Raw genomic sequence first — 27883 nt, 5'->3', positions numbered from 1 at the left:
ATTTTTTTTTAATGCTCTAAAGCAAGATAAACTTCTTGCATGTGTAATGGCCGTCTGTAGCCTTCCAGGAATAAACAACTGTTGCGATCGCAGCCCTGCAAAAGTCTGTTTAAGATGAGCGCTGCATGTGCATTACATTCACCAGTTGAGAGACCCAAGTTCATAACTTTAGTCTGCTTCACTGCCCATGAGCTAGCTTTGGATAAAGTACATATAATCAATCCTAAATTTGTCCTGAACACGCACCAGCCACAGCTGTCCAGACAGAAAGAAAAACAAGCATTTGTCATCGGCACGGCCAGTCGGGGCTTAAAATGGAGTGAAGCGCTTTGCTGTAAGGGGCCCCCCTGAATGGGTGAAAGTAACTTAAGCAGAACTAAATCCCTTTTCTAACAGATGTATGGCAGATGAGTCTGTCACAGTAGCTGAAGGAAGGAGGGAGGGGTGTGCAATCATTTCTTGGCTGGCAATAGAGAAGAGAGGGGTGGTTAAATGGATGGATGAATGGATAGATAGGGGCACTCATTTCCTGAATGGCAAGAAAGATGCATGGATGGACAGAAGTCAACCAGTGGTCTATTTATGAAAATTATGTTAAAGTTTTGTAAACTATAAAAGGGAAAACTTCAGCTTTTGTCAGTGGGCCAAAACGGCAGTGCTTTGAGCTAAATGCTAATGTCAGCATGATAATGCTAACATGCTGATGGTGAGCAGGTATGATGGTCACCATAGCGTGTTAGCAGGCTAATATTCACTGCTTAGCACTACGTTGGCACAGAAACTACAGCTAAGGCTGATGGGAATGTTTTACGACATTGCCATCCATAGAGAAAATAATGGAGGCTAAACACACTTTCATGATAAGGGACCAAAATGCGTATTACTGTTTAATTTTCATTGGTAATATAACTCAAAATAAGGCTTTGTCAGCTGATAATAAAGCAGCACTGGAGCAGTTCAGCTCCAAACTTTGTGATAGACTCAACTACTGCAGGCGTAATCAGAAAGAATAGGGCCAATTAGCTTCTTGATTATGTGTATAAGCAGCAGAGTCAGAAACAATTGGGGAGTGGAGGAACATATACAGAGGTTGGAGGTTGTTACCGGGGAAAGGATGTCTGATCTGTACATGAGGACTTGCTGCCATGGTGACCCCAGACAGACAGATGTATAGATCACCTTTCAACTGCATTTCATTTGACTTCCTTTTACACTGCTGCTGCACTTTGACAAGCACTGAAATGTAGCTTTGCCGATAGACACCCACTGAGCATTTGACAGATAGCAACACCTTAGATTCACATAAAATGCAGATTCAACATCAACTCAAACCAGCACAAAAACGCTACAGGAAATTATGGCACAAAAATTCAAAATAAAAGCACTTTAAGATGAATTTTAAGCTGATATTGTGACAATTTGTGCTGTAGGTCCAAATTTCACAAAGCAAAGCAGGTACATTAGCTAATGTCGTCTTTATTTATATGGGTTTTCACCAAGCCATTGTATCATTGACAAAGCTCCCAACTGCACTGTTTTAAATCCATGAGATTAAAGATACAGTGACTCTTCTGCTGGGAGCATGGGTCCTTTAGTTCCTGAGTATGTCTCACCATAGTCCAACAAGTCACGCATGCTGTGCTATGGTGGGATCCAGTCTAAATGCCACAACGTGTGCTCATTGCTTCCAGTTTGAATAAGTCAATGTAGAAATAGATCAACAAAAACTTAAAGGTCAAAAGCCAAGTTTGATCAGATGTAAGCTCTTCTACAAGCAACAATAACAAAGAAAATCTTACACATGTGCACATAAACATCAAGAAAGATATCAGTGAAAACATCTTCAGAAATTGAAAGACATTAGACGTTGGCATTGCTGACGTTTGAAACTCAAACGTGCAAATCTCAACATTGTCTCTTTTGTGTCAAAGCAAAGTTGAAAATTTAAAGTTTATTTACATGTTTCCCTTATGAGACTCGGTCTAATTTCCCCAAATCTTTGTAGCTTAAAAGGCCTGATCACACCATAATTTCAAATTCATTCAGGAAAGACAAAATAGAAGAACAGCCATTGTTACTGACAAGCGCTTGTATGTCCCAGCTGGCTAGCATGTCACCAGTTAGTTCTCCAGCATATTCCACTAAGCCACAGGCCTTTACAGAAAAGTTTGCTGTTCACCTCTCCCATGAGGATTTTTTGTGTAGTTATGCGGACATATAAATGAGCAATTCATCTGATACAGTTATAGTACCAGAATGCAGAAAAATATTCCGATAATGATACTCGGTTGATTGCTGTACTTTTTCTTTCTTTTCCCCCCATAGGGAGGTCAAAGGTCAGAATTTCGCTGTAGGGAACGGAGATTGGTCAGTCGTGTTTTCTCCAGTTTGAAAAGACTCCTAATTAACACAGAATCCATGGCAAATTAGTCCTACTTAAGTTGTAAAGCCTTAGGCTGGTTTACACGTCTATCTGAAGTCTGACTGTTAGTTTGATCTAAGCCATATTCAAAGTTAATCTTTGTCACACCGGCCTCTGGAGCTGGTAGAGTTGCAGGGTTTTGCCCATGCACACATCAACAAGATGGATGCATGCCTAAATGTCTCCAAACTCTGCTGATCTGGATGTGACACACTCGTTTTGAGTTTTGAGCACTGGTCTTTCAACTGTGAATATTAGTTTCATAGCTGAGTGACCCAGGCTCAAAATTCAGTTAAAGCACATATATCCAATCCTAAATTTGTCGTAAACACACCATCCACAGCTGTCTAGTCACCCAGTGTAAGTGGGCCAAAGAAGTTTTTCTAATACTCTTGTTAGCAAGCTGCTCTAGAAGACGACTTTTTTTTAAATTTCTTATGAAGGAAGAAGCATCTCTTCATTTAAAAACTCTGAATAATCTTCCGAATACATTTTTTTTTCACCCGCAGGTAGCATTCGTTTTTTTCCCGTCATTTTCCACTGAGACTCGGGCTGACAATGCTTTTGGGAAACCAGGCCTGCAGCAGAAGCCTTTGAACCTTCAAGTAAAAATGTACAAAGAGACACACAAAACACCCACTGCAATAGGAACATTTTTTTTTTTAAAAGAGACATAAAACTAAATTATTAATGCACTTGCAGCATCAATCTTAAGAGATGTTTCTTCCACAGTGTTGAATTAAGTAAATTTTTTAAATAAATATTCCAAATTCAAATGCATGTTATATAGCAGTTTCTTTTCCATAGTATAAGCTCAGTGCATTTCAAGCCTCCATGATAAAAATGTGTTTAAATTTAGGCGAAATTGCTCAAAATGCTTTGATCTAAAACCTCAAGTAGTAGCAATGGAGTGTGCACCCATACTTTAAGCAGTGATTGACATATACATGGTCGGTATTCAAGACAAAGAGAAGTCCATGGTTTCTTTTTGAGAAGAGCGTCATGCAAACTGCAGCAGAATAGATGAGAGAGAAGCAAAGCACCCGCTCTCTCGTCGACATGGTCTTAGAAGCAGTTTCTTTGTGATCGAGCAGTTTTTTAGGCCATGAAAAACAGGAAAGGGATTCTGTTGCAGCCTTGCATCCATTCAAAGTGCTTGAATTAGATAGTGGAATATAGTTTGTTTTTGTTCTTCAAGCCTGGATATTATTATTTTTATTTTTTTCGTCTAGGGCACTGACCTTACAACAGCCCCTTTTCCTTTTAGTCCACCCACTCTCAAACTTAATCCTTTACACAAACTGTCTGACTCAGAAGAAAGGGGGAAAAAAAGAGTAAGATTACGTTGACGTCACCACTCCTTCCACCACTCCTTCCACCAGCGGTACTCTGTTAAGGTACGTGGCCCAGTAGACGAGATTGAAGGTTCCAAAGAGGACAGGAAACACTATCCGAGACATCTTGTCGATCTTGCTGACGCTGTTGTAGGTTTTCTTGGGGTCCGCCATCTTGGTCTCAGAGGCTCGGAGCTGCACCGACGTTGTATTGGAGATCGTGGAGATGGACACGTCCTTGGTGAGGTTGGGGGTGTAGTTGACACCCGCCGAGCAAACGTTGTTAGGTTTTTTGGACAGCACCATGGGGTCTCGTTTCTACAGCGGGACAGATTACATTAAGCAGTGAATTAGTTTGAACTATTACCAGTGTTGGATAATCAATGTGTTTCATTCTGTCTGGAATGATTAGTGATTTTACAGAAGGGAAACATTTCTGGCAAAACATTCCGATAAAACGCGGGGGTGCTGTGTAATTGAATTTCCCTCAGGTAGCAGTCTGATTTTTATTTATTTATGATGACTGCAATATGCAGGTATATTTTTGAGTGATGCTGCTAACAGATATATGGCAGTTTCCCTGGGCATAGTAATAATAAAGCAACTTGTATCATAATCAATGTTGTGAAGTGATATCTATATCCTGATGACTCATGATTCAGTTTATGTGGTTTAGTACATTATATAAATCATTTTCATAGTTTTTTTTAGTGCAATTCACACAAAACTTACTTTAACTTACTTGCCATTTGGGATAACTTTAGATAAAAGTTATACATGGAAAAAGTGGTCCCATACAGAAAATGGGAAACACGTGTATTTGCTCTCTTGCTCTAAGACTAAAAAATTCATACCAGTCTCATATCTGTGCACTTACTACGTAGCTAGAGCCAGATGACAGCTATCTTAGCTCAGCATAAAGACTGGAAAGAGGGGGAAACAGCTAGCCTAGCTCTGTCCAAAGGTAACAAAATCTGCCTCCCTACTGTTAATTAATGAGCTATAGAAGAGTGGGCATATTTAAAAAAGAAAATCTATGGACAGAGCCTGGCTAGCTGTTTTCCTTTAGCTGGTTCCCTCTGCCTTTATGCTAAGCTAGGCTAACAGTCTCCTGGCTCTTGCTACATATTTAGCATACAGACATGAGAGTGGTATTGATCTTCTCATCTAATTCCATAAGAATTTGCATCCACATTAGTGTATTTTCCAAATCATCAAAATAATCCTTTGTAAAAGGACCATACTAACAAATTGAGATATAAAGTATTGGTGATTTCTAGTTTATGAGCTACAACATGTGTAACTAGTGATACTTTAAAGGTCCCATATTGCTTTTTTGGGAGGGGGGCTAAAAGAGACAAGCGCGAGTGTTTCAGACAGAGGTAAATACAGGTATATTCAAGAAGACAGCATGAATAAAATAATGTGTTTTTTTAACATTAAAGCATGTAAACATGTTTTGAGAAACAAAAAATATAAGTATGAACCTGAAAATAAGCATAATATGGGACCTTTAAAGTAGATTTAGCATGGCACAGACACCCCCAAGTTGAATTTGTGGTGTGATCAATGTGTTGTTCTTAAAGGTGTTTTGCACCTAAATATGTATTGTAGTGTCCACAAGCTGTACCTTAGGGGGCTGTGCTTCCAGAGCCTTCTTGCCATCCCAGGCCCAGCTCCTCTTGGTGAAGTAGTTCACCGTGGCAAACTCGATGAGGGCAGAAAAGACGAAAGCGTAGCAGACGGCAATGAACCAATCCATAGCTGTAGCGTAGGCTACTTTAGGGAGTGAGTTCCTTGCACTGATGCTGAGGGTGGTCATGGTCAGCACAGTGGTCACCCCTGGGTGCAAACAAAGACCGTGACAAGTTTAAATTGAGTTTTTACAGGCCGTCTGGAAACGAGTAACAGTCTCCCCTCACTCAACAAATGTGGGCGCTTTAATAACTCTTAACTGCCAGCTACTGGAGTGCTGCTGCTCAGTGGGCAACTGTTATTCTCCCTTGTGTGAATGTGCATGACAGGAATATTACCCAGACAAACAAAACGTTACGAAGTTAATGAGTAAATAAGCGGCTTCACTCACCAAAGACAGTCCTTGCAGGAACTGATTCTCTGTTTAGCCAAAATGACACCTGGGACAGGATTACAGTCATGAAACACGGCATATACGTCTGGATGACAAAATATCCAATCTTCCTCTTCAGGTAGAAGTGGGCCATCATCACTGTATACTGTCCTGAGGGGAGAAAACAAGGATATAAAGTTAGATAGGGACAATAAACAAGGCGAGTGGTTACAGTACAGTAGATGTCTCTTAATGATAGAGATATCTGCTTTAAGCTGAACCACGGCAGGGTAAATATTGTTTGCACATAGTTGAATTATTAATATGTGATTTGACCTCCTTACAGCACAACAGGTGTTGGGTTACCATATAGGACATCATAATCATTATTGGCTGAATTACTTTCTATGACCACAAACTTGACAGCTTAAAAAGGGGTCATAAACTATTCTCTTCATCTCCCCCCAACTAATGTATCTCTCCTCCTTCCAGCGCAAATTTCATGCAAACTGTAGAATGGAAAGCTACGGAGGTGGAACAGTTAAAAAAAATGAATCTGGCATAAAGAGAACATTTCATATGCAGTTGAACCTAATGGCAAAATGAACCTGACTTTAATACCATTATTAAACTGAAAAATGGGAGCAAGCGGCATTAATTATTGTGAGGACATGACAATAGATTATTATGTGGTTAAAGTCTGGGATTCAACAAAGGGGTGATGGCAGTTGGAGGTAAATCCAGAGAAAGTGTATCGAGGGTGGAGAGATAAAAAGAGAGGGGACACAATATTCAGTTAAACAAGAGAAGATTGCATTTGAGGCTTTAAAAAATCCTCTGCAGCAGTTTGTGACTGCAGGTGCTGGTAAACTATGAAAAACCCAATGACCATATTCCACACACTAGGGCACATGTAGACAGACTCCCTTTCTCTCCCACGCACGCACGCACGCACACACACACACGCACACACGCACACACACACACACACACACACACACACACACACACACACACACACACACACACACACACACACACACACAGTAATACTCATGGCTTTCTCCAGGCAAAATCGGATTTTTGAACCTCCCTAATCCCTGGTTACAATCTGCACCCTGCCATCAGTGAGAGAAAGAGAGGGAGTGTGGAGGGGGAGAGGCTTCCTGTCCTGGGATCCTCACAGAGCTCTAAGCCCCGCCCAGTCCGCCCTGCCAATTCAGGCAACGACACGCACACATATACACTCTGAAACACACATGAAGCATGATTTTAAACTGCTGACAGACAGCCACCACACAAACACACAGACACACACCTCAGCACACACTCCACGGAGAGGGACACTCGCTGCTGCTAATCACTGGTGGGATGGAGGGAGGCTAACCGTGTGGAAATTTTCTATCTTTTATGTTGTTGTTTTTTTCTTATTTTACAGCTGCTTGTGGAATAATGATCAAATGTTCTTGATGGGACTGGCTGGCGTGGGAAAGGGGAAGAGGAAGCAGTCCAGAAAATGCACTGTGGAGATCCCATCATCAACTGACAGCAGCCTGAAAGTGAAGTAAACTTGTTTATTTCGCAGGCGCTCAGTGCTGACGGCAGCTGTATACAACAGTTATCAACATCACCGCCACGGCCATGCCTCGTTTAGGAGATCCACAACACCGTTAGTTCTTACTGCCACCCCATCACCTGGGCCCTCGCACGCCCTCATGACTCCAGGCCGTCTGGCTCACAGCTACCCCGTCAACTTCTACTGCTGTCGGAAACATCGAGGCACATCCAGGCGCTGCCAACCTGGGACACCCCAGGGTCACCTTTGCCCTTGATGCATGGATCCCGACAGGACTGGGGGCGGAGGAATGAGGAGGAACATGCTCCTCTGGTGGATCTTATTGCTTTTCTCCCAAGGATTTGTATTTCGCAACGTCCAAGGGGAACTTCCTTTTATCTCGGGGAACAATGCTGCCATGCTGGTCAACTGGTGAGTAGGAAAAGAATGTTTTTTTAACTCGCTCATTTGCCTTAAGGGTTAACAGAAAGGTCCAAACTAGTAATTATCCTCTGGCAATGAGCTAAAATATTCCAAAGCATACTATTCTTTACAAGTCCTACAAACTGTACATAGAACTGTTGCTATAGTACGTCTTATCTACTTTTAAAGTCATGAGTTATTTTTGGAAGGATATTGTGGTCTAAGATGGTAGAAGTCACATCCTTTAAGATGTCTTTAAAGAGAAACGTATGGGCTAATCTCCTTCTTCATGTCCTCAAATGAAAGTGCAGTCTAAGATTAGATGTGCTAATTAAAGGCTCACATCACATCCATGCAATATTTTGAGCTGTGGCCCTCCATATGTGAGGTTTCAAGATCTATGTTCATTATCAACCAATAAAAAAAGTTTTTTATTGAGGCCACGCAGCCACAGCCAGCGGACAAACTGCTGCTGCTCAGAGTAACAACACAAGAAAGGCCAGACAATCATTCATTGACTGCTGTTTTGAATTTTGATGTTTACATGCTTCATAACATTGTCTAGGCCCAATAAAACAGCAGGTGGCTGTCAGACTTATTTTAATCAAGCAAGGGAACAATAGTTAGACCAAGGTAGTCCAGCCATGGTTGACTTTTGGAGAACATATCTTCTAATTGTCCGATCTTCTTGAGACGTGTAAGGCTTGTACATACTAGAATATCCAATATAGTTGTCTAGCAGGAGCATGCAATACAAGCAAATGTGAGAAGTTGTTGCTGAAGTTCAAAACTGGCTTCAGGTTGTTTATTACATGATGTAGACTGTGATTACACCTCCAGAAACCCTTGTCTGCTGAATCCAAGGGGATAACACTCCATTTAAAGCATGTTAGCATGTTTAGCATAGCTAAAAGTGTCATATTTGGACTGTAAGAGTTATTAGCAAGAGAGTCAAACACATACAGAAAGTAAATTAACCTACTGGACTGAATGTGACCTCTGAGCCAAAACTCATCAGTTATCTCCACCACTGATTTGGACGCTTTCCAGACAGAAGCTTTGAGCTGCATGAATGACGATTTACTGCTTTTAGTCCTTCGGCTAAATGAAATTCACAGATACACAGTGTAGCATTTTCTTGTAATAATCAGAACAACAGATGGCAGTTTCGATGGTTTTGGGGTGAACAAATAATGTCAAGTAAACTGTCGGACATATAAATACATATAAAATGACCACGGCTATTGATTACATGTTGAAGTTAATGATGTTATTTCTAAACAAAAAGATGAAATGGCATCCTCTTTTATGTCATCCTCTGTAATGTTGTTTATGCCTGGTCTTGATCACAGATATGAGAAGATAGGAGTAGTTGGTGTCTATAAATAATGTCACAGGAGGCCAGAACTGGTTGAAATGATGCTGGAAATGTGGCAGAATTTGACGGAAAAAAAACGACGATGAAACATGGCTAGCTTAGATGCATAATAAAGAGGTGTGTAAGGCCTTAAGGATACACACAATGCATTTGGGTGAACACTGAATGTATACACAAGTTGGTTATATAAGTCTGTTTCACGTATATTCTGGATGAATTTCCCACTAGGGGTGTAAGAAAAAATTGATACACTTGAGTATCGCAATACTAATATTTTTTTTTTAGTTAACGTGCAAATGTTAGACAGTAGTTCACGTTTATGTTGTGTTTAAACCCCCTACCGCTAGATAGCTATGCTGAGACGCACCACTAGTGTCCTTGCCTAACAGTGCCTAGCAGTGCCTGACTTTTTGTTAGATGCTAACAATGTACCTATGGCTGAACTTTGGCCTACTTTAGCATATAAAAATTTGCTCACTAAGAACCTGTGAACCACAATCCCAAACTGGCAGTTTGATTTTCTGTGTACTGAATTGTTTACCTAAAGTAAACTTCTTTGACTTTTATGCACATCATGTCTTTTTTTAAATATTAGTTTTTCTAAAATTATACTTCAAAAAAATCCCAATATATCGCCTTTTGCACAGTATCGAAATATATTGCAATATATTGAATCGTGACCCATGTATCGTGATACGTATCGTATCGCCAGATTCTTTCCAATACACAGCCCTATTTCCCACAAGACTACTTAATACAAAAAATGAAATTTTACAATTCTGTTTCTAAGGAAGGCTGCACACAACCCTGATTTTTCTCAACTTTTTTTTTGTATCAGTGCATTGTCATCTTTAGCTTTTATAAATGTTGCATGCATTGATATTTAAAATCCCTTACCCTTAGTTAATTTTTTTTTATAGTTACCAGAAGACATTTGCCAGCCAGATATTTAGCCTTTCAGCCAACCTTTTATCAACTGCTGTACCCAACTTGCAAACTGGTTAACATGCCAACCGATCAACCATCCAGCCAGTGAACCAGCAAATCAGCCCTCCAGCCAGGCAGCAATGCAGTCTCTCAACCAAAGAACCCTTTAACCCTTTACTTAAAAGCAAATGCAAGGTTTCAGTTGTGGCGCGCAAATAAAAAAAAAAAACACTGGGGAAATCCACACTTTTAATAATGATTCTACTAGAAACTGGAGGGAAGTGTATTACAGTTCCGTTTTACATAAGAGTATTAAGCAGATGCCTTTCAAAGCACCCACCCCCACACACACACACACACACACACACACACACACACACACACACACACACACACACACGTGTCAGAGCGAGTCCAATCCCATCATACAAACAGACACACAGATTTCTTTTCCTATCTTTGTGAGGACCTTACTTACATTTTAAGTCAAACTATTTCCATTATGCTGAACTTCAAAATTACAAGCCTTCAATCATGCCTCATAAAATCAACCTTATTTAATGTTTCACCTTAATACTGGCCCTAAACCTAACCCATAACTCAGATACAACCTACAGTCGAGTGTACCAGGTCAAAATGTCCTCACTTTGTAGTTTTCTTTTACCATTATGGTGAGGACATTTGTTACTCATGAGGATAAATGTACAAGAGCACATACAGACAACACACACAGATACACTCAGCGACAGCCAACCAACCAATCCCTCACTGATCTGTGATGTCATCTTCTTATGCAAAAGCTGATGGGTGGTTGGATGGGGGGGATTAACCCTAGGTCTCAGGTCTCTCTCTAGCTGGATGTGTTTGTGTGGATGTGTGTGTGTGTGTGTGTGTGTGTGTGTGTGTGTGTGTGTGTGTGTGTGTGTGCATGGGCTCATGCGGGGATAAGTGTTGTTTGACAGGGCTGTCCGGGCCTGTAGACAGCTGGTTGTGTGAGGGATAGGCTACTCTCCTCCGCTAGCCTCCACTCATTGACTCTGATCTCCTGATAATGTTTCCCACATTTACTCTCTGCCTCGCACGCCAATCTCTCTCTCCTCACAGCGGTTATCTGTTCGAATCCAGAATTAGTTACATCACATTATTTGATATTACACTTATCGTGCATCGCATATAGTATGAATTCACTCATGAAAAAGGTGCAAAAGAAAGGGCGAGAATAATGGGGATTGTATGAGTGAAAAATAGAAGTGAAGATAGAATCGTTGCATTATGGAGGTCGTCGAAGATCCTTTTGGAAAATGCGATGTGATCCCTATACTTAACATAACATAATGTAGTTCATGTTATGTTCTTTAAAAGGTTAAGGAGTAAGGGATTATTCTATATCTTTCTTGATGTCACAAAACCCCATAAAAGGCCCAAACCTCTAATGAGAGGCTAAACCATTAGCCTCTCATTACAATTCAACCGTACTTCTCTACCTTATCTATGGCACTCAACCCCAACACCCTGGTAAAAGTAAGTTCCTAATACAGTCGGGCACTCAAACATAAGTAAATATATAATATCTCTCACACACACTCTCTCACACACACACACACACACACCTCGGCTTGTGTGTATGTTCTCTGTGCTGGAGGTTAACCCGATAAGAAGGTACTGGTTGAGTCTGGAGCCGTCTTCTGCCACCATCACAGGCTTAGACGCTCCCTCAGTCCAAGTGTAGACCACCTCTGACACCGGATAGGCATCTGAGAGAGAGAAAAACAAAAATGACTTGAAATTAGCTTGTGACTTAACAATACAACTTGTTCATTTTTATTATATGAACATCCAACATGCAAGTTAAACTACTAAGTAACGTATCACAGTTAGTTCCAACCCTGCCATCGCTCATATTATGAGCGATGATATTATGTGCTTGTATATATTTGAGTGCTAATGCAGTCTTTCTAGCACTTTTTGATTAGACCACCGGCTTACAGCCAAAACAGAATTTCGCTCTGTGTGTGGGTGGATAGATGAACCACACTTCTGGGTCAGAGGTGAGCTCCTCTGTCGGCAGGAACCAGACCGAGTCAGATTAACCATAATGTGTTGCATCACACTTGTGATGAAAAACAGAGCTCAAACTCTGAAGCCTCTCCTTCTATTTCATTCCCCCCACCCCCCCCCACCCCCCACTCCAAGTGCACTACTTATTAGAAAATGTCACCTGTTCCAAATCAGCCTTATATCAAGGTTTCAAGGTATTTTAGACACAAAACAAACCTTTAAAAATGAGAGCAGGGAGGAAAATCTATTTGTGATCATACATAAGATTTGAAAAAAATATTGATGATCTTAAAAAAACATATTCCAAAAATAGACAGGCTGAAGGGGAAATTGGGAAAAGAAATTATCTGCTCAGAGGAAAAATAATGAGAGAGAAGGGCTGCATCAGCCCACCTACAGTAGATGCTCAATTTCCTTTCAAATTTATTTTGATGTGCTGTAAAGGCTACAATTTAATACTGGGGATAGAAAGTTGCTAAGATTTCTTTCTACCGTGACAAGCACTGCTTTTAGGGTTCACTGTCAGACATGCATGCAATCTGGATGAATCATGTTGAAAAAGTGCACAAGGAATTCTGTGCAGCCAAATGTATTTTTGTCAACTGAAGTGAGACCTAGACAATTATGTACATGGAATATCTATGAATAGAGTAGAAAAGAAAATACTTTGTCTACTTTTGTGCGTGCAAAAAGACAAAACTTGAATGTGCAAAATCTGCTATTAAAAAGGGTACATTACATACATCATATTACATCCAGACAATAAACATTAAAACACATTTACATAAAAACACAATACACAACAGAAGCTATACTTATAGGAGCACCAGGTACTTTAAGGTATTTAAAGGCCTGAATCAAGGTTAAATAAATAGTAAATGCTGTGTGCTGAGGTAGCAAAAATGAATTGTAACTTGCATGGAGAGCGGGATTTATCTCTCTTTTTTTTTTAGATCTGGAATGTTTGTCGATTACAGGACAAGCCAAAACTACATTAAAACATTCTAATGATTACAACTTATTTTGCTGATTGTCACAAACACTAATGAAACCCTTACGTAGCTTGGCCTCGCGTAACTGGGTCGTTTATTTCTGTCCAGTGGATAACATCTTTACTTGAGTATTTCCATTCTGGGTGCTCAATCGGCAGCTGCATACTGGTGTACAATATATGTAGTCTTTAAATTTGGGCACTCTCAGGCCAAAGGTCAGTGCCTTAATTGTAGGGTAGTTGGCTTGCAATAAGGGATTATTGGTGAATTTCATTACGCAGAGGAAGAGCTAAAGGCTTTGGCAGCAAAACGGTGCACCTGTGCCAAAATTTCAACAGTTCACGCTTAATGCTTTGCTGCTTGCGTCTTGTGTGTGAGGCAAGGGGAGCCACAACTCAGCCAAACTCATCACTTACTAGCTCTACGCACTCTGAGTGAAGCTGCCTGAAATATGAATGGAGATAAATGCAGAGTATTTCACAAACCCAAATGTGTTTTTTCCTGAAGAACACAAGTTGTCAGGAATTACCACAGGGTTGCTTCCTCATCAGATTTTTAACAGTATGTAATGAGAGCTGGACGATCAAATGTGAGAACAAAAACTGAATACTGATGTACTAAAATAGAAAACCAACAAGTCCTCATATCTCAACAACAAAATGGTTGCTTAACAGTGTCTTACAAATTCAAGGCAACTAAAACTATTTACTTTGTTGAGGTTAAAGTTAAAAACGATATTTAAATATATCTTTTGTAACGTTAAAATTGAAAAAGTGTTTGAATATACAAACAAGTAGGTCAGCTAACATAACAGCCTAATGTTAGAACAAATACTCTGAACTTTCAGTACATGTTTGCTTCCTCTACACTGCAGAAGCAATCCTGTTTGTTGTGTTTGCAAACAACTCATGAAGTTGACGAGCTAGCGAGCATTTGAGCTGGTAAAATCAACAATCATCAGCGAGAAATTCTGAGAATTCTGAGTGGGAAATCAGCCACTGCTATCACTGTAAACTGCATACGTACCGTGCGAGAATGGAAAACTTAAACAGGCGTAGCATCAGTAACTAATGCGGGTGAGGTTTAGAAAACAGTCAATTAATCTCAAAACTGCAAAAGGTCACTTGGCGGGAAAGCATAAAACATATGTTGTTAGGAACCAACGCTGTCATTTCTGTGGTAAAGACAGTCTGGAGAAAGTCAACTTTGTCTGCAGGTGAAAGACAAATGCAGAGCTTGTACAGTCGAATCAAACAAGAATTTGGGCCATGGTTTGGCTTTAGAACAGGTCCAGCCCTCTCTTTGACCCTCTAAGTCCTGATTCATTCAACTGATTCACTGATGTTCAGATATGGTGGCTGGGACTTCTTTCTGCTGTTCACGTTTATTAATACAAGTAATTCAGACATTCATATCTAAGAATATGAAAGGCTCCAATCAATCATAAAATGATTCTCTACATATGTTCAGCAGGATCATTGTGGGTTGAAGGCAAGATAAGCTGAGAGATGACTTTTGCATCTTTTATTGTTTTCCCTCTGCTTACTAACAGGTTTTGCGCGCCTCACAACATCATCTACATCTTTATACACTTATTCGGGGAACAAGCGTTTTCTAAACATCCGCCTCGCCATAAACACCAGCTTTGCAAAGTTCCACATGACAAGTCTTTTTTTGTCTAAGAACTGTTGATTATGATAATCGTGGTAATTTCGGAGAAAGTCGTTTTCTTTAGCAGCTGTTTTTTCTGCCTGTATGAGTTGGCTTCAACCTGCGGCCTTTTACTGAGGCACATTTTATGTGGTTGTCATGGTTTTCAAGACAGCTCCTCACAGAGGTTTACAGCTTTTGTGTCTGAGGCAACAATTCCAACGCTCGCTGCAAACACCAATGTTTCTAATGGTTCAAACTCCCACAGATGCATGGTAAAATAAGAATGTGCAGCACTGTTAGCTGCTATTTGGTTTTGTTTAAAGAAAAAGGATTGCATCTTGAAACAAATGCTACACATTACTGTGCTCGCCATTAACTGCATACCTTAGAGTATTACTCGCACTCCTAACCCTATGTGAGTGCTGTATGGCTGAAGGCCAGCAGCTAAATTAGGATACAAGTACTGTAGGCCAGAATAAGGGATTAGTTGCCCTTACTTGAACCAACTTTAGAGCATGTCCTCATACTTTTATTGCACAACATATCACTATTCAGTGGGCTCAAGGAACCTTTTAGTTCCTTCAAAAGTAGTTTCTGGGAATAAAAGTATTTGGGTGGATACCTGGCTTCTGTCACCAATTGGGTGATACAAGGAGCTATGGAAGACAGGTTTATGAATGCACACTTTTATGCAAGGCTTTTATGACCATCATAAATATGGCCCAGGATGGAGCATATAACTCATATAACAAAGCCAAACTGCCATTACTACATATTTGGTCAAAATGTTGGTAAGAACGGAATCTGAATGTTGGTAATCCTTTTCATTTTGTTATTCCACACAAATAGATGTGGTAGTAAAACCAATCATACCAGCTAAAGGTAACTAACGTTAGCTTAGCAGAGTGGTAGTAACTGCAAATTTCAGTTTCCACTCTTGTGGAATGTATGCAATTTGATGTGGTAGATATGTAAGTAAGATAGGTAAGATACCTTTAAATCACATTTAATACATATTACATTGAAAATTAATTAATTATATTAATGTCAATATAAATATGTATAGTAGATAGACAGCACACACAGAGATACATCTAATTATCTGTTTAAACTTGTTAAAATGGACAGAAAAAAAAAAAAAAACATATTTCATTGGTAGATACTGAGTATTCAGCCTAAACTCAAAACATTATAAGCTTTTTAACTGTTACACAGTTTGCTGGCCAGCCTGAAAAACCCCATGAATATTTTAATGTTCACTGCTTCTGTAGTTATGGCCCTCTGTCTTTGTAGATGGCTTCATCAAATTCAGTTTTAACATGAGGGATTACTTTTGACCATTTTTCATTAGATCGGATGTGGTCTCCTTTCATCCCCCAGTGATGTACAATAGTAAACAGCTGAGACAGTCAAAATACTGCTTAGTGTTGTCATGGATTACTGGACTAAAACAATGTTTGTGTCAGGCAATTCAGCCATTTTGTTTATTAAAAAATGTTATTATTTAAATTTTAGTTCTTATCGCAGATTTTAACTATATCATCACGTTGTAGTAATGAAAGTGGAGGAGCAGCACGTTTAGTATACGGCGTGATGTCCCCTCAGGACAAAGGCTCAATCAGGAGGTAGTCAGGTCAGCCCGAGATGTCACAGTTTTAGACTCAGCGCTACAAACAATGAACGGAAAGACATTCTCCCTATGAGGACACTTCGCCCTGTGAACCTGCAGTGTCGCCATCAACACATTATTCCTATTATACACTTACAACTCCCACCTGCAGGTCATGGCACCGGCGCGATTCGATTAGAGAGAAGGCACTACAGCTCTTCCTCACTGTAATTGGATTGAAGTCAAATGTGCTTCCCTTCCACAGTGAGTGTGGGTGGACTGCGTCTTGCAGAAATCTTGTGATACAGTAAGAGCCTCATCCTTTTAGCTGGAGAGGCTCCCAAGGTGTGGCGTTTGGCCAGATCTGTCTTTAAATACCACCAGGGTCACTCAGGTTTCTATATGTCCTCACAGGTAGGGCAACCACAAAAGCCGTCCTTTTAAGAAGGCATTGGGGAGAACCCTTCCGATAACTGGCCTAATTAAGTGTCGGAGAACATGTACTAATCTTCTCTTTTCTACACTCAGTGACCTCTTCCAATGTTTTGTAATAGTAGAGGACCATTTATATATATATTTAAAAAAAGGTGCTCAAATCAGCAGCATCAGAGGTCCACACTTGACTGTTAGCCAGGAACATATTTGGGTAAAACCCCTTTGCGATGCATTTCGATTGACTTAAATTGACTGCGAGTGATTTGACTAAGGTCAGTTCGTAATCCTCTCTGATAGGTCTACCCTGAGAAGAATCTTGTCCAGCTAACATCTTTGCTTGCTATTGTATGTTGATCCCAGTCAGTGTACGTGTATACCTTTCTGAACTCACTATTACTGGTATGACCCGTATCGTAACAGCATGGCTGACGTTAGCAAACTTATTCTTCTATGATGCACATTAGGCAGTCAATTCGCTGACTGTACTTCACTTGTGCTACTGTTACAATAGCTTAGCATTTTAGCTTTAGTGCTTTAAAAGTGAACTTGCCAATTTAATGTCAGGAAAGCAAAGACAGCAATCTCCAGTAGATAATGACTTTTTTTTTTTAACTGCAGCAGCATTCTATCAAAACGCCAAAATGATTCCTTATTGTTCCCTATATTTGGATTAAACTATAATTTATTGCTGATTATCACCATTGTACATCACAATAGCTGGGATTAAAATATAGTGTAGAACAAGATAAATATAAAAGTACACATTCAGAGAAGGGATTTTACTCACAGCTGCCAAACTTGAGAGGGCAGGCGTGTGCATCCATGGGGAAATCCTCCAGCTGCATGGGGCATTCTGCTGATATGGTCAGTCTAATGCATAAAAAAAAACATACATTATACCCATTCACCATGTATCATAGTCTTACTTTAGCAGTCACCACCGTTGATTGTGTAACTAGGCATGTGGATCTCTTGTACGATGAAGCACTGTGCAATTACAGGAACAGCTACAATTGCTGAAAATTACAGGGTACAAAAAACAATTAGAAGGAATGTCGCAGCTTCACTATCTTTGCAATAACAACCATTAAAACAATCTAAAAAAGGACATAAACTAAGAAGAGAGAGAGAGAGAGAGAGAGAGAGAGAGAGCGAGAGAGAGAGAGAGCGAGAGAGAGAGAGAGAGCGAGAGAGAGAGAGAGAGAGTACAGTTTCATGCATGACACTTGCAAGTGCAGTATTTCCCTTACAGAAACACTAGTATTACAGTGGCAATACTACCACCTGGTGGTCACAGTGTTATTTAGCTCCATAAAAGATAGGGAAACTTTTCAAAATGACCCTTGGGTGACAACCTCTCATGCCAGACTTTTTTTTTTTTTGTTCAAATATGATTATTACACACAATCCTAATGGACACCATTTGAATCGCTAAGGACTTGAGGTGAATCCATCTCCTGCTACATTTCGATTTATTCAATCCTTCACATACATAGCTTTTCAAATCTAATCTAATTTTGTCATTCACGACATGTTGTCATTTTTAGCTGCCGTGATGGTACCTCTCTCTCGCTATCCTTAAAAAAGAACCACGAGATTAAGTGAATCAAGCATACAAATCAAGCATACACACATCATCATTTTTTTTTTTTTTTTTTTAGCTATCTGCCCTAGATTGAATCCGGTCCCCTGGGTATTCTTGCTCAATGCACAATGATAAACAGTAATACAGTGATATGATAATGTGGATTCACTGAACTTAATGGGCTGGATGAAGGGAAATTCAGTGCTGTGGAAACCAGTGCACAAAAACATATGTTTACTACATGAAAAGATTTCTCCAGCATATATCTCAACATTAGCTACGGAATAAGGCTAATTGTTTTTATTTTTCCTTCACTGATGTGTATTATAATCTTAATGACATCAGTGAAACCAAGATGCGGCAAAAGCCTCTTGGGTCATGTTTTCTTTATGCTCCAAAACCTCCTGCATGTACTGTATGTATCTACCGCAGGAGGTTTCCCCAATTATATTATTAAACCAAGCAAAGCATAACAAAGTGGGATAAGAAGCCACCTCTGGTCCCTACAGAGTTGACTGTTTTGGGGCTCAGCTTGCTTTCCAAATCAGTGTCGGATTATTCAATAGCATTATTGTGTCTAAAACAGCTAAAGGGTTGTGTATGCAGGAGAGGAAAGAATGTCTTTGGGATAAATAAATAAATGAGAACATGGCTGTTGGCTATTATGCCATGTCCTAATTATTCATGTGGCCTTGCCCCATTAGCAGGGATGCCTGTAAAGATAGGCTCTTTTAATTTGGGGTGTGAATTGTGCCAGAAAATCAGCTCCTTTAAAGTCAGAATCCATGCATATGATTGCAGTTATAAGTTAAATATCGGGAGTAAAATAGCCGCTCAGAATAATGATTCTGTTCAGTCAGTATGGACTGAGTGGAAAGCAATACATCACAGGGGTAACACCCCAGAAACAGACCAGCATATGCACCGTCACACCTGTGGGAAATCTAAACTTTCCAAGATGCCTGACCTTGCAGAAAAGTCGAGAACTTGGACGACAGGACAAAACAGAAAAGGCTGAGTTTTGAGTACAGGAACTTTTTGCTGTATTAACCACTGAGCCACCATGCTGCGCCATCTGTCTTTTCACACTAACAAGCACATTTTTAACAATCTCCCAACTTGTATCACATACAATCAGTCTCATGGGAATTGGGGTTATATAATATATCTAAGGCGTGAATAAATAAAACATGTTTTTAAGGTTAAATAAACTGTTAGAAGTGTTAAAACATGAGAATGAGTAATTGTCAGTATGGTACCATATTCAAATGACTACATAGAAGGCCACAAGTCTAAAGGCAACACACAGAGCATGAATGAGAATGGCAACTCAACTGTACCTAATGATAATGGTGTGTAAAGCACTCACTCCCTGGCAATATAGAGGTCTCAACCAGAATATAAAGCTGTGTGTGTGAGCTGTTGCCACCTATCTGGTATCCGGCTATAATGGGCCGCTATCAAGCTCCATGTGCATTAAGCTGAAAAGGGGCATTTTATAAATCATCCACGGAGACGAATGCATAGAAATTTGCTCCATAAAACCAACCGCTCCTCCTCAGTGTAATGCTTTTATAAATGAGAGAGGAGCTTTTGTTGACACCCATACATGATGTGGAAATTGTGTGTGTGTATGTGTGGGGATATGTAATGTTTGTAATGTGACATGACTATGTCTGTGCCTCTGCTTACTAGAGTGGATTGTACATGTTTTAAGAGTTGGACGTGTGGGTGTACTAATTCAGAGTGTCTGGGTAAATCCTATGGGGAGGTGCTTTAACTCTTTAGCCTTTATTGTTATTGCACAGAGACTGCCACAATTTCATATTTTTGCACTCAAACTACCAGACAAGTTCTTAAATTGTATTTTATAAATCTTTTCATCTGGAAAGCACCTTGTGCTTAATGCTTGAAAAGTGCTATATAAATGAAAGTATTATTATTATATGTTATGAATGAAATGTGTAAGTGCTTACAAGCACCCATAAGTGTTACTGTTTACTGTAGGTGGATTGTTATATTTGTGTAATACAGTTGGTCACCTAAATCTTTATTGAACATCAGAGTAAATAATGTGTATAACTACAGTTGTGTTAGGAAATTGTAAATAAAAATCTTTAAATAATCAATTTTGCCTTATTCTAAAGATAACAAAATGAAAAACTGACATATAATGCAAGCAGGCATATAGAGAAACAAAAAGCTGTTGTTGAGTTAGCTGTAATGATGAGTATGTGTGTGTTAGTGTGTGTTAATGCAGGAAATAAAATCAGCGCTGCCTGTGGATAAGCTCCGCTGGTAATGACAAGCCCAGTGCTGTAATAATTAGACGATTAAAAGTAACCTACTGCTGCTTTATTTCAACTGTGGCGAGGAAATGCGATGCCGTTTTTAGATTATGGAGGCACAAGCTCTCTCTCGCATGCACACTCATGTATACATTTATTTCATTCGGACATAAATACATGCATAGAGTTCCATAGAATGACACATATGGAAATGAACGTGCGTACATTTACGCAATCCCTCACTTGTTAAGCCTCGAGGTCAAAGTTGAGCGTCACTATAACTGTGATTAGTGCAGTAGACATGCCTGACATCCGCAGTGTGTGTTCATGTGTGCGTTGGATGCATGTGACAAAGAGGTGACTATAAATACGCACTTCTTTAGATATGTATATATGTCAGGGTGGATGCATATGGATAATCTGTCATCCATCCAGCATTATTCTCCCTGTGGGTGGCACTGGGATCAGATAGAGTGCTCTCATCCGTGATACAGTCACTATTAAGTCCTGCAGCTCCAGTAACTCCTGAGGATAAGCACAGAATTATTCTAATTCTATGGTGCAAAAGGTCAGTGTGAGTCCTGGTGGTTACACTGCTGTTCTACTAAACAAAAACAACTATTTGTACATCGGAGAGTTACTTTAAAAGGCATCGTGTCTCAATTTCCTAATTAAGTTGTAAATACTGACGGTTTAGTTTAGCGTGATCACCATCTGGTAACTGGCCTGTTTCTTTCTCTCTTTTTTTTATTTACCCCTACGCCACTGCCAAAAACTATAGTTCACAATGAGGCTGCTTTTCATAATGGATGATCTCTCTCTGCAGTTTTTCTCAAAACCTACATTTAAAGAGACACTTCACTCATTTGCATTCATATTTCATTACGTCATGTATGTCTCCATATGAATTTAAAAACAAAAGTAAAAGAATAAGAAGAAATACAAGGATTTTAAGTAGGGCTGCAACTAACCATTATTTTCATTGTTGATTAATCTGTCGATTATGTTTCTCAATTAATTGATTAGTTGTTTGGTCTATAAAATGTCAGAAAATTGTGAAAATGGTGATCAGTGTTTTTTCAAAGCTCAAGATGACGTCCTCAGATGTCGTATTTTGTCCACAACTATTAAAGATATTCAGTTTACTGTCACGAAGGAGTGAAGGAACCCATTGTAAGGTGGCAATTAATTTAATAGTTGGCAACTAAACAATTAATAGATTAATCTTTGCAGCTCTTATTTAAAGAAATACTTGCAATATCTACTATGTATTTACTCTGTACTACAGACTTGTCCAGGACAAATCAAATGCCTCCGATTGGCCACCGGGTGACACTGTTATCCTACAGTGTGAGACACTCTGAGGGTTTCTATCACTGTATTTTTTCTTTGAGTTCAAAGCTGTATTGTGTATTATGTTGTCCTTGCTAGCTGTTTTTTTTTCCACATTTCTATGTACTCTTAAACGCCTTTCCTTCACTAACCTAAGCTCTTAAAAAAGCGGTAGGGCACATAAATGGGAGGTGTCCTCTATTAATTTCATTTCTGAGACATTTTTGGCATAGAAACACACCACCTTTAACCACAGTACTATGCAGATAAGTGTACTTCTCTATGGTTAGCAACATATCTGAAAGGAATGAAATCTCTGGTTACAACAAGTACCACCAACCTTGGACAACAAATGAACTTCTAGTTATTCATAGCTCATTTTTCAGTGTTTTTTTAAAAGGTAGAAGGGAAAAAAACTACATATGTTCACGCCAGAGTGGGAGAAGCGTGTGTGTTAGAACCTACCTCATAGTGTAAAGCAAAGTGCCGTCATCCTTCAGCCTCAGCAGCTTGTTAGGCGTGGTCATGTTATGAGCAATAGACTTCTTGCCATTAAGGAAGAAGGTATCAGGGGTCCAGATGTTGCTGGCCAGCAGGTTGTTTAACGGCAGCATCTCCATGGGCCCTTTGAAGCACAGACGCTCGTCCTTCCAGGTCTGACGGAAGAAGACGTCTATGGTATATTCCTAAGGGAAGAGCAAAAGAGAGGTTTTAGAGAGTTCTGCTAGAAAAAGACGGGAAATATGAGCCGAACTGCACACTGCTCTCATGTTAACCAATCTGTCTGCTCTCTGATCACTTTATTTTGAAATATACTGAAGGGATGCCAAAAGCAAAGGAACTTCCTCTGGATGGAGCTCTCAAGTTTCAGAGCATCATTTCATCTGGTGTGTGTTTACCCAAAACAAGATTTTTAAATTATACAGTCTTAGTTTCTGTTGCTGCATCATTTTCTCCCCTAATAGAGTTTTTGGGGCATTTTCTAGTAAGTAAGTAAGTAAGTGCATGAAGACAGACATTGAACTTGCTTCTTTGCAGTCAATTGTCAATCAGCACACTATGGTCCAGTATTACGCTCACTATGACAGTAGCTCCTCCTTTATGCCTTCATAAATCCACTAAGATTTTGCAGATATGGTAAATCAAACATTGCGGTGTAAAAATCCATCATAAATTTGCTCGTGTGTGAAATATCGACCCGCTTCAAGTTCAAAAACAACAACAAATAAACAAGAAACAAATACTCCATCCCACAGAATAATGGTGCTGTTAGCAGGCTGACATATAGGCTTTTATGGACCGCAAAACTGTTCAAGTCTCTTGCCACATTTCATTAATCAATCATGCACCCTTGTCAATACCTTTTTTCAAGTCAATTATAGGAAAGTGGCAACTGCTGTGTTAAAGTGTGCCAGGGATATGGCAGGGTGTAATAGAGGATTTAATGAAAGAGGAAATGTAATGCTATTCAAGTGAAACCTTATAGTCTATAAGAAAATAGATTAATAAAGGGATGAATCATTTGGAACAAGTTGGAATGGACCAGTCACATTGTATTAAATCTCAAATGTTTAACTCATCCACATTAATTTCGTCTCATTAGCAAGAAAGCAAAGAACCAAAAGAAAGAACCAATCTTCAAAGACACAACTAGGACATGAGTGTACTTCCAGCGAACAGCATGAGCAGTGGTACCAGTCTCATGAAATGTAAATATATGTTTCAATCTAAAAATATCGACAGTAGCCTGGGTGGACTTTGGAGACGTGTGTGTGTGTGGGCTTGTTTATGTGTCTATGGTGTTTGCTGCAGATCAACTCACCATCTCCGTGTCAGACACCGGGCCAAAGCTGGTGACAAAAATATTCGTCTGGATCTCTGTGACATTTTCTGTTGAGACAGCACAGGTGAGAATGTTTGAGGTGTGGAAAAGTTGTAAAAAGGCACTGAAAAGCACAATTTAACTGAATTTTAATTGGAGCTTTATAGGTCATATTTGGGGTTCATCAGCTATCTGCAAGTCAATGTCTTTCGATGAAATTTGGGACTTCTTCCCTGACCACAGCGACATAAAATGAATGAATTTTAACTGCTCAGTGGCTGCAACTAACAATAAAATGTAAATAATAGTTTAAAAAGTCCACTGTGATGTTTTCAAATGTCTTTTTGCCTGACCAACGGTCCAAAACCTAAAGACATTCAATTTACAATGATATGAAAGAAGAAAATATCAGCAAAACTTAAGCTGGAATCAGATAATGTTTTAGTTTTTTTGCTTAAAAAAATGACTTCAATAGGAAAATGGGGGAAATGGGTGGCTTATAACTAAGGGGCATGCAAATGGTCTAATTTAAAGATAAAAATAAGATATCGAGCAAGAAAATCAGTATTGACATTTAAAAACCGCCATCATTTGAATGGCAGCTACTGAATAAAGCCGTGTTTTTTCTGTATTCATATGAGTCCACACATTTCCATAATTTTCTTTCACAATGCACTTCTTCTGAATATGAGGTGAAAAAGGTAGCACATTATTTCTGTCATTTGTACCAGCAAATCCAACAAAATCTCCCCTATGCATATAAATTTGGTGCTGGCGAGCCGGGATTGGTCGTGCTGTGGAGAGCAGCTTGTTGAATGCTGAATGAAGGCTTGAATGTTTTTCTGGTATGTATTTATAGGCCCTCTTGTCAAGGGTAGCAACCGTTACCAGGATGTTAGAGCAGGCTTTTGCCATGACACATCAGGCATTCGGCATGAAAAAGCCTAGTTTCTTCTTATTATGGGACAAATACTGTATGCCGATGGGAAACAAATGAGGACCAATATGATGAGGACAAAATAAAGAGCTGGTTGGAAAATCTGTGGAATAAACGCAGTAAGTGCCACGATATTAGAGAATGTGGAGGTAGGGATGGCGAAAATGAAAAATGCAAAGCTTTTATTTCAGTGGGCCCTTAGAAAAAGAAATCTGCATCTTTGAATGCCAATTTGTCGGCTCTCAAGGTTATCTCCTGTTGCCAGGGTAAAGAGCTTGAATAAACCACCACAGCACAATGAAGACTGTGTTGAAGATGGCCTGATTGATTTACTCTCCCTACCATACAAGAAAAAGATTGGATGCGTTCATGATCCTCGCCATGGTTCAGAAGGAAACACAGCATCTGACAACATGTGTTTGCGTTCACCTGAGCTGACATGGGAGCAAAATTCCACATCTGCTCGCACAGTTTCTACCCTTGTATCTGTCAGTCTCACAGCTATTTCCCATGAATTAGTGCATGAAATGGCAGCGGGAAATGGGGCCTCCCATAGCAGAGTCCAGGTAAGCTGGCTAGGTTAACATGCTGGGAGGATGGCTGTGTCATTATGATATTATAATAAGGGCTGCAACTAACAAATACTTTCATTGTCAATTAATCTCTTGATTATTTTGTTTGTTTGGTCTATAAAATGTCAGAAAATGTTCAGTGTTTCCCAAAGCCCAAGATGACGTCCTCAAATATCTTGTTTTGTCCACAACTCAAAGATGTTCAGTTTACTGTCACAGAGGAGGGAAGAAACTAGAAAATATTCACATTTAAGAAGCTGGAATCAGAGAAGTTTTACTTTTCTTACTTAAAAAATTAATCAAACCGTTTAATCGATTATCAAAATAGTTGGCATATTAATCGATTGATCTTTGCAGCTCTTATTAGAATGTACGATTACTGAGTTGATTTCAAATAAAAGGGTCTGAATGATGCTGAAATAAGATCCCCAGCAAACCTCCGAGCCCCGGCCGGAGCCTGTTGTCATAACCGTCAAGGAGCCCATCCAGGATCCTGGTGAACACTGTGCTGTTGTCGTTGGCGGCCGCCTCCTTCGGAGCCTCTGAGGAGGACAGGCAGAGACTAGGAGAGGAAACAAGGGAACAAGAGTAAAAAGACTGAGGGGAAACAACATCCTGGCGTTGGTTTAACTGCAGGACGTCAAACATGACACAGTTATTGTGATTAATTAGCTCGCCACATTAAGGACAAGCTTGTAGTGATTCATTATTCAACATAAGTACTGCTTACAACTACCAGTAGAGATAATTAAGGCTTTGACATGTGATCCAAATATAAACAAATGAGTTCTCCGGCTAAATATGGCAAGAAGCAAGGCATTATGTCTCGAGGATGAGCACATTCTCTGTAGCTAGAAAATGAGGAAAATTATACTTGTGTTGTATTTTTTTTTACAAAGAACACTGTGTTCATGCACTGGAATTATCAGGGAGAGACACAGAAGCAGGTTACAAGCTGGATTTGAACATGCAATCTAAAAGCCATTGATCTACTCAGATGAGAGTGGACTATTCCGGTGATTTACTAACAGCTTTGCCCCAAAGATCTTTTTCACTTTTGAGTGCAGGACAGCCACTTAAGCAGTGATGTAGCAGAGTGAGAGAGGAAGGCAGAGCTTGCAGGAATCAAACAAATATGTGTATAGATATACATATGTGAGAGTAATTTACAGAGCTGCAGATGGAGCCATTTGTGATTGCAAACTGAAAATTAAACTGAATGACTAAAGTGAAGCAAATAGCAACTTTAAAACATTTTGCTTCCATAAAAGGAATGCAAAAGCTATATACTTAAATAGCATTCCACTTAGTTTTACTTAGTTTACCTATTTTGGCATCCACACAGGAGCAGGAGGGAAAGGACGAACCTCGTCATGACTGAAATTCTGCTTACTTGTCTACTGTTTAGACCTGTAACAGAAGAGACAAAGAAAAGAACAAAATTGCATCAGAAAATCACCAAATACCATAGCCACTACACTATCCTCTAAATATGATGAACTAAAAGGTCTAGCAATCCTAATAAGGCACCCCAACTCACAGAGGCAGACCATTACAGGAATCACTAACTCAAGCTGCCGCCGGGACAATCTCTGCTCAATGAGGCTGTAACTGTTCAACATGCAAAACATCTACCTCACAAACTTCACAGATACTATAAAGGCTAGGATACGATACATGTTGATTTGTGCAGTGTGATCCCTATCATGTAAAGCTTCCACTGCGTTTGAATCCAGGCATCACAATTCATATGGGCCACCCCCCCCTCCCCATTCCTCTCCTCCACCATCACCTTTTTCCACTCTCTCCATCACCAAAAACATGAATCTCACTCCTATATGTCAGCTGTGTGTAATTATAAAAAGCCGGAAGGTAGAAAAAAGGGGGCTACCTGAATGCAGATCCATCACCACCATATTTTTTGGGGTTTTTTTTTCCCCAAACAGCGACTGCAAGCTTGGGGTCTCCGTCGGCAGTGTTGAATGTGGGCGATCACGGGTTCAATCACCTAATCCGCGTGCTTGTCGGTTGTCTCCCCTCCTTCTTCTCCTTAGCTTCTCCACCATGGGCTGTCTCTCTCTCTCTCTCTCTCTCTCTCTCTCTCTCTCTCTCTCTCTCTCTCTCTCTCGCTCGCTCTCTCTCTCAGTCAGTCAGCGGTTCCCCGTCAGGCGGTGTTGTAGTAGTCTATCTGGTCTTCTCCTCCTATAGGCTACAGCGCCTTCCTTCTTTAATGCTTGCTGCACCGCGTCTCCTGCATCGCCACCAGAGGTGTCGCAGCAGCGGCAGCGGCGGCAGCATCACACGGGCTGCCTCCTCGGTCTTATCCGCCAGCCTCGAAGGAGACTGGATTCACTCCGCATTTTTTCCGTCTCTTTCGCTATACCGCCTACCGCCGGTGCGAGAGTATGAAGTGCTGCAACAGAGGCTAATGATTTTATATTAGGTGCTGCCCATTGGTGGTTTGGGAAGAGGAGGCGCGCGCCACTGGCAGTG

The 27883-nt window shown here is 40.0% G+C and overlaps 2 protein-coding genes across 5 annotated transcripts in view; one reads left to right on the top strand and one right to left on the bottom strand.

The window, feature by feature from the left end:
* Nucleotides 1–8: 8 nt before the first annotated feature.
* Nucleotides 9–27883, bottom strand: LOC116044434 (gamma-aminobutyric acid receptor subunit alpha-5-like). Of its 2 annotated transcripts, none has more exons than XM_035998798.1 (10): nucleotides 27282–27882; nucleotides 26716–26806; nucleotides 25828–25952; nucleotides 23882–23949; nucleotides 22525–22745; nucleotides 17642–17724; nucleotides 11718–11861; nucleotides 5843–5995; nucleotides 5387–5598; nucleotides 9–4074 (listed from the first exon to the last, which is right to left on the bottom strand). In XM_035998798.1, the coding sequence occupies exons 1-10, from the start codon at nucleotides 27304–27306 to the stop codon at nucleotides 3763–3765; spliced, it is 1434 nt and encodes a 477-aa protein (XP_035854691.1). In that variant the 5' UTR covers nucleotides 27307–27882; the 3' UTR covers nucleotides 9–3762. The 2 variants fall into 2 exon arrangements, with proteins under 2 accessions (XP_035854691.1, XP_031147451.1); XM_031291591.2 differs by having other exon boundaries at nucleotides 3763–4074; nucleotides 26716–26800; nucleotides 27282–27883.
* Nucleotides 3956–27883, top strand: part of LOC116044433 (gamma-aminobutyric acid receptor subunit beta-3-like) — a 63612-nt gene continuing 39684 nt past the window's right edge. The window contains exons 1-2 of one of the 3 annotated variants that reach the window (XM_035998797.1): nucleotides 3956–3997; nucleotides 7263–7811. In XM_035998797.1, coding sequence (XP_035854690.1) covers nucleotides 7660–7811 — 152 coding nt within the window. In that variant the 5' untranslated portion in view covers nucleotides 3956–3997; nucleotides 7263–7659. Of the gene's footprint in view, nucleotides 3998–7046; nucleotides 7812–27883 lie in introns of those variants that run through there. The other 2 variants (XM_031291585.2, XM_031291586.2) reach the window with 2 other exon arrangements.

Source organism: Sander lucioperca, chromosome 24 (assembly GCF_008315115.2).
Source record: "Sander lucioperca isolate FBNREF2018 chromosome 24, SLUC_FBN_1.2, whole genome shotgun sequence".
In the NCBI taxonomy this organism is placed as follows: domain Eukaryota; kingdom Metazoa; phylum Chordata; class Actinopteri; order Perciformes; family Percidae; genus Sander; species Sander lucioperca.
Note: the sequence above shows the minus strand (reverse complement) of the source record. Positions and strands in the feature narration are given on the sequence as shown.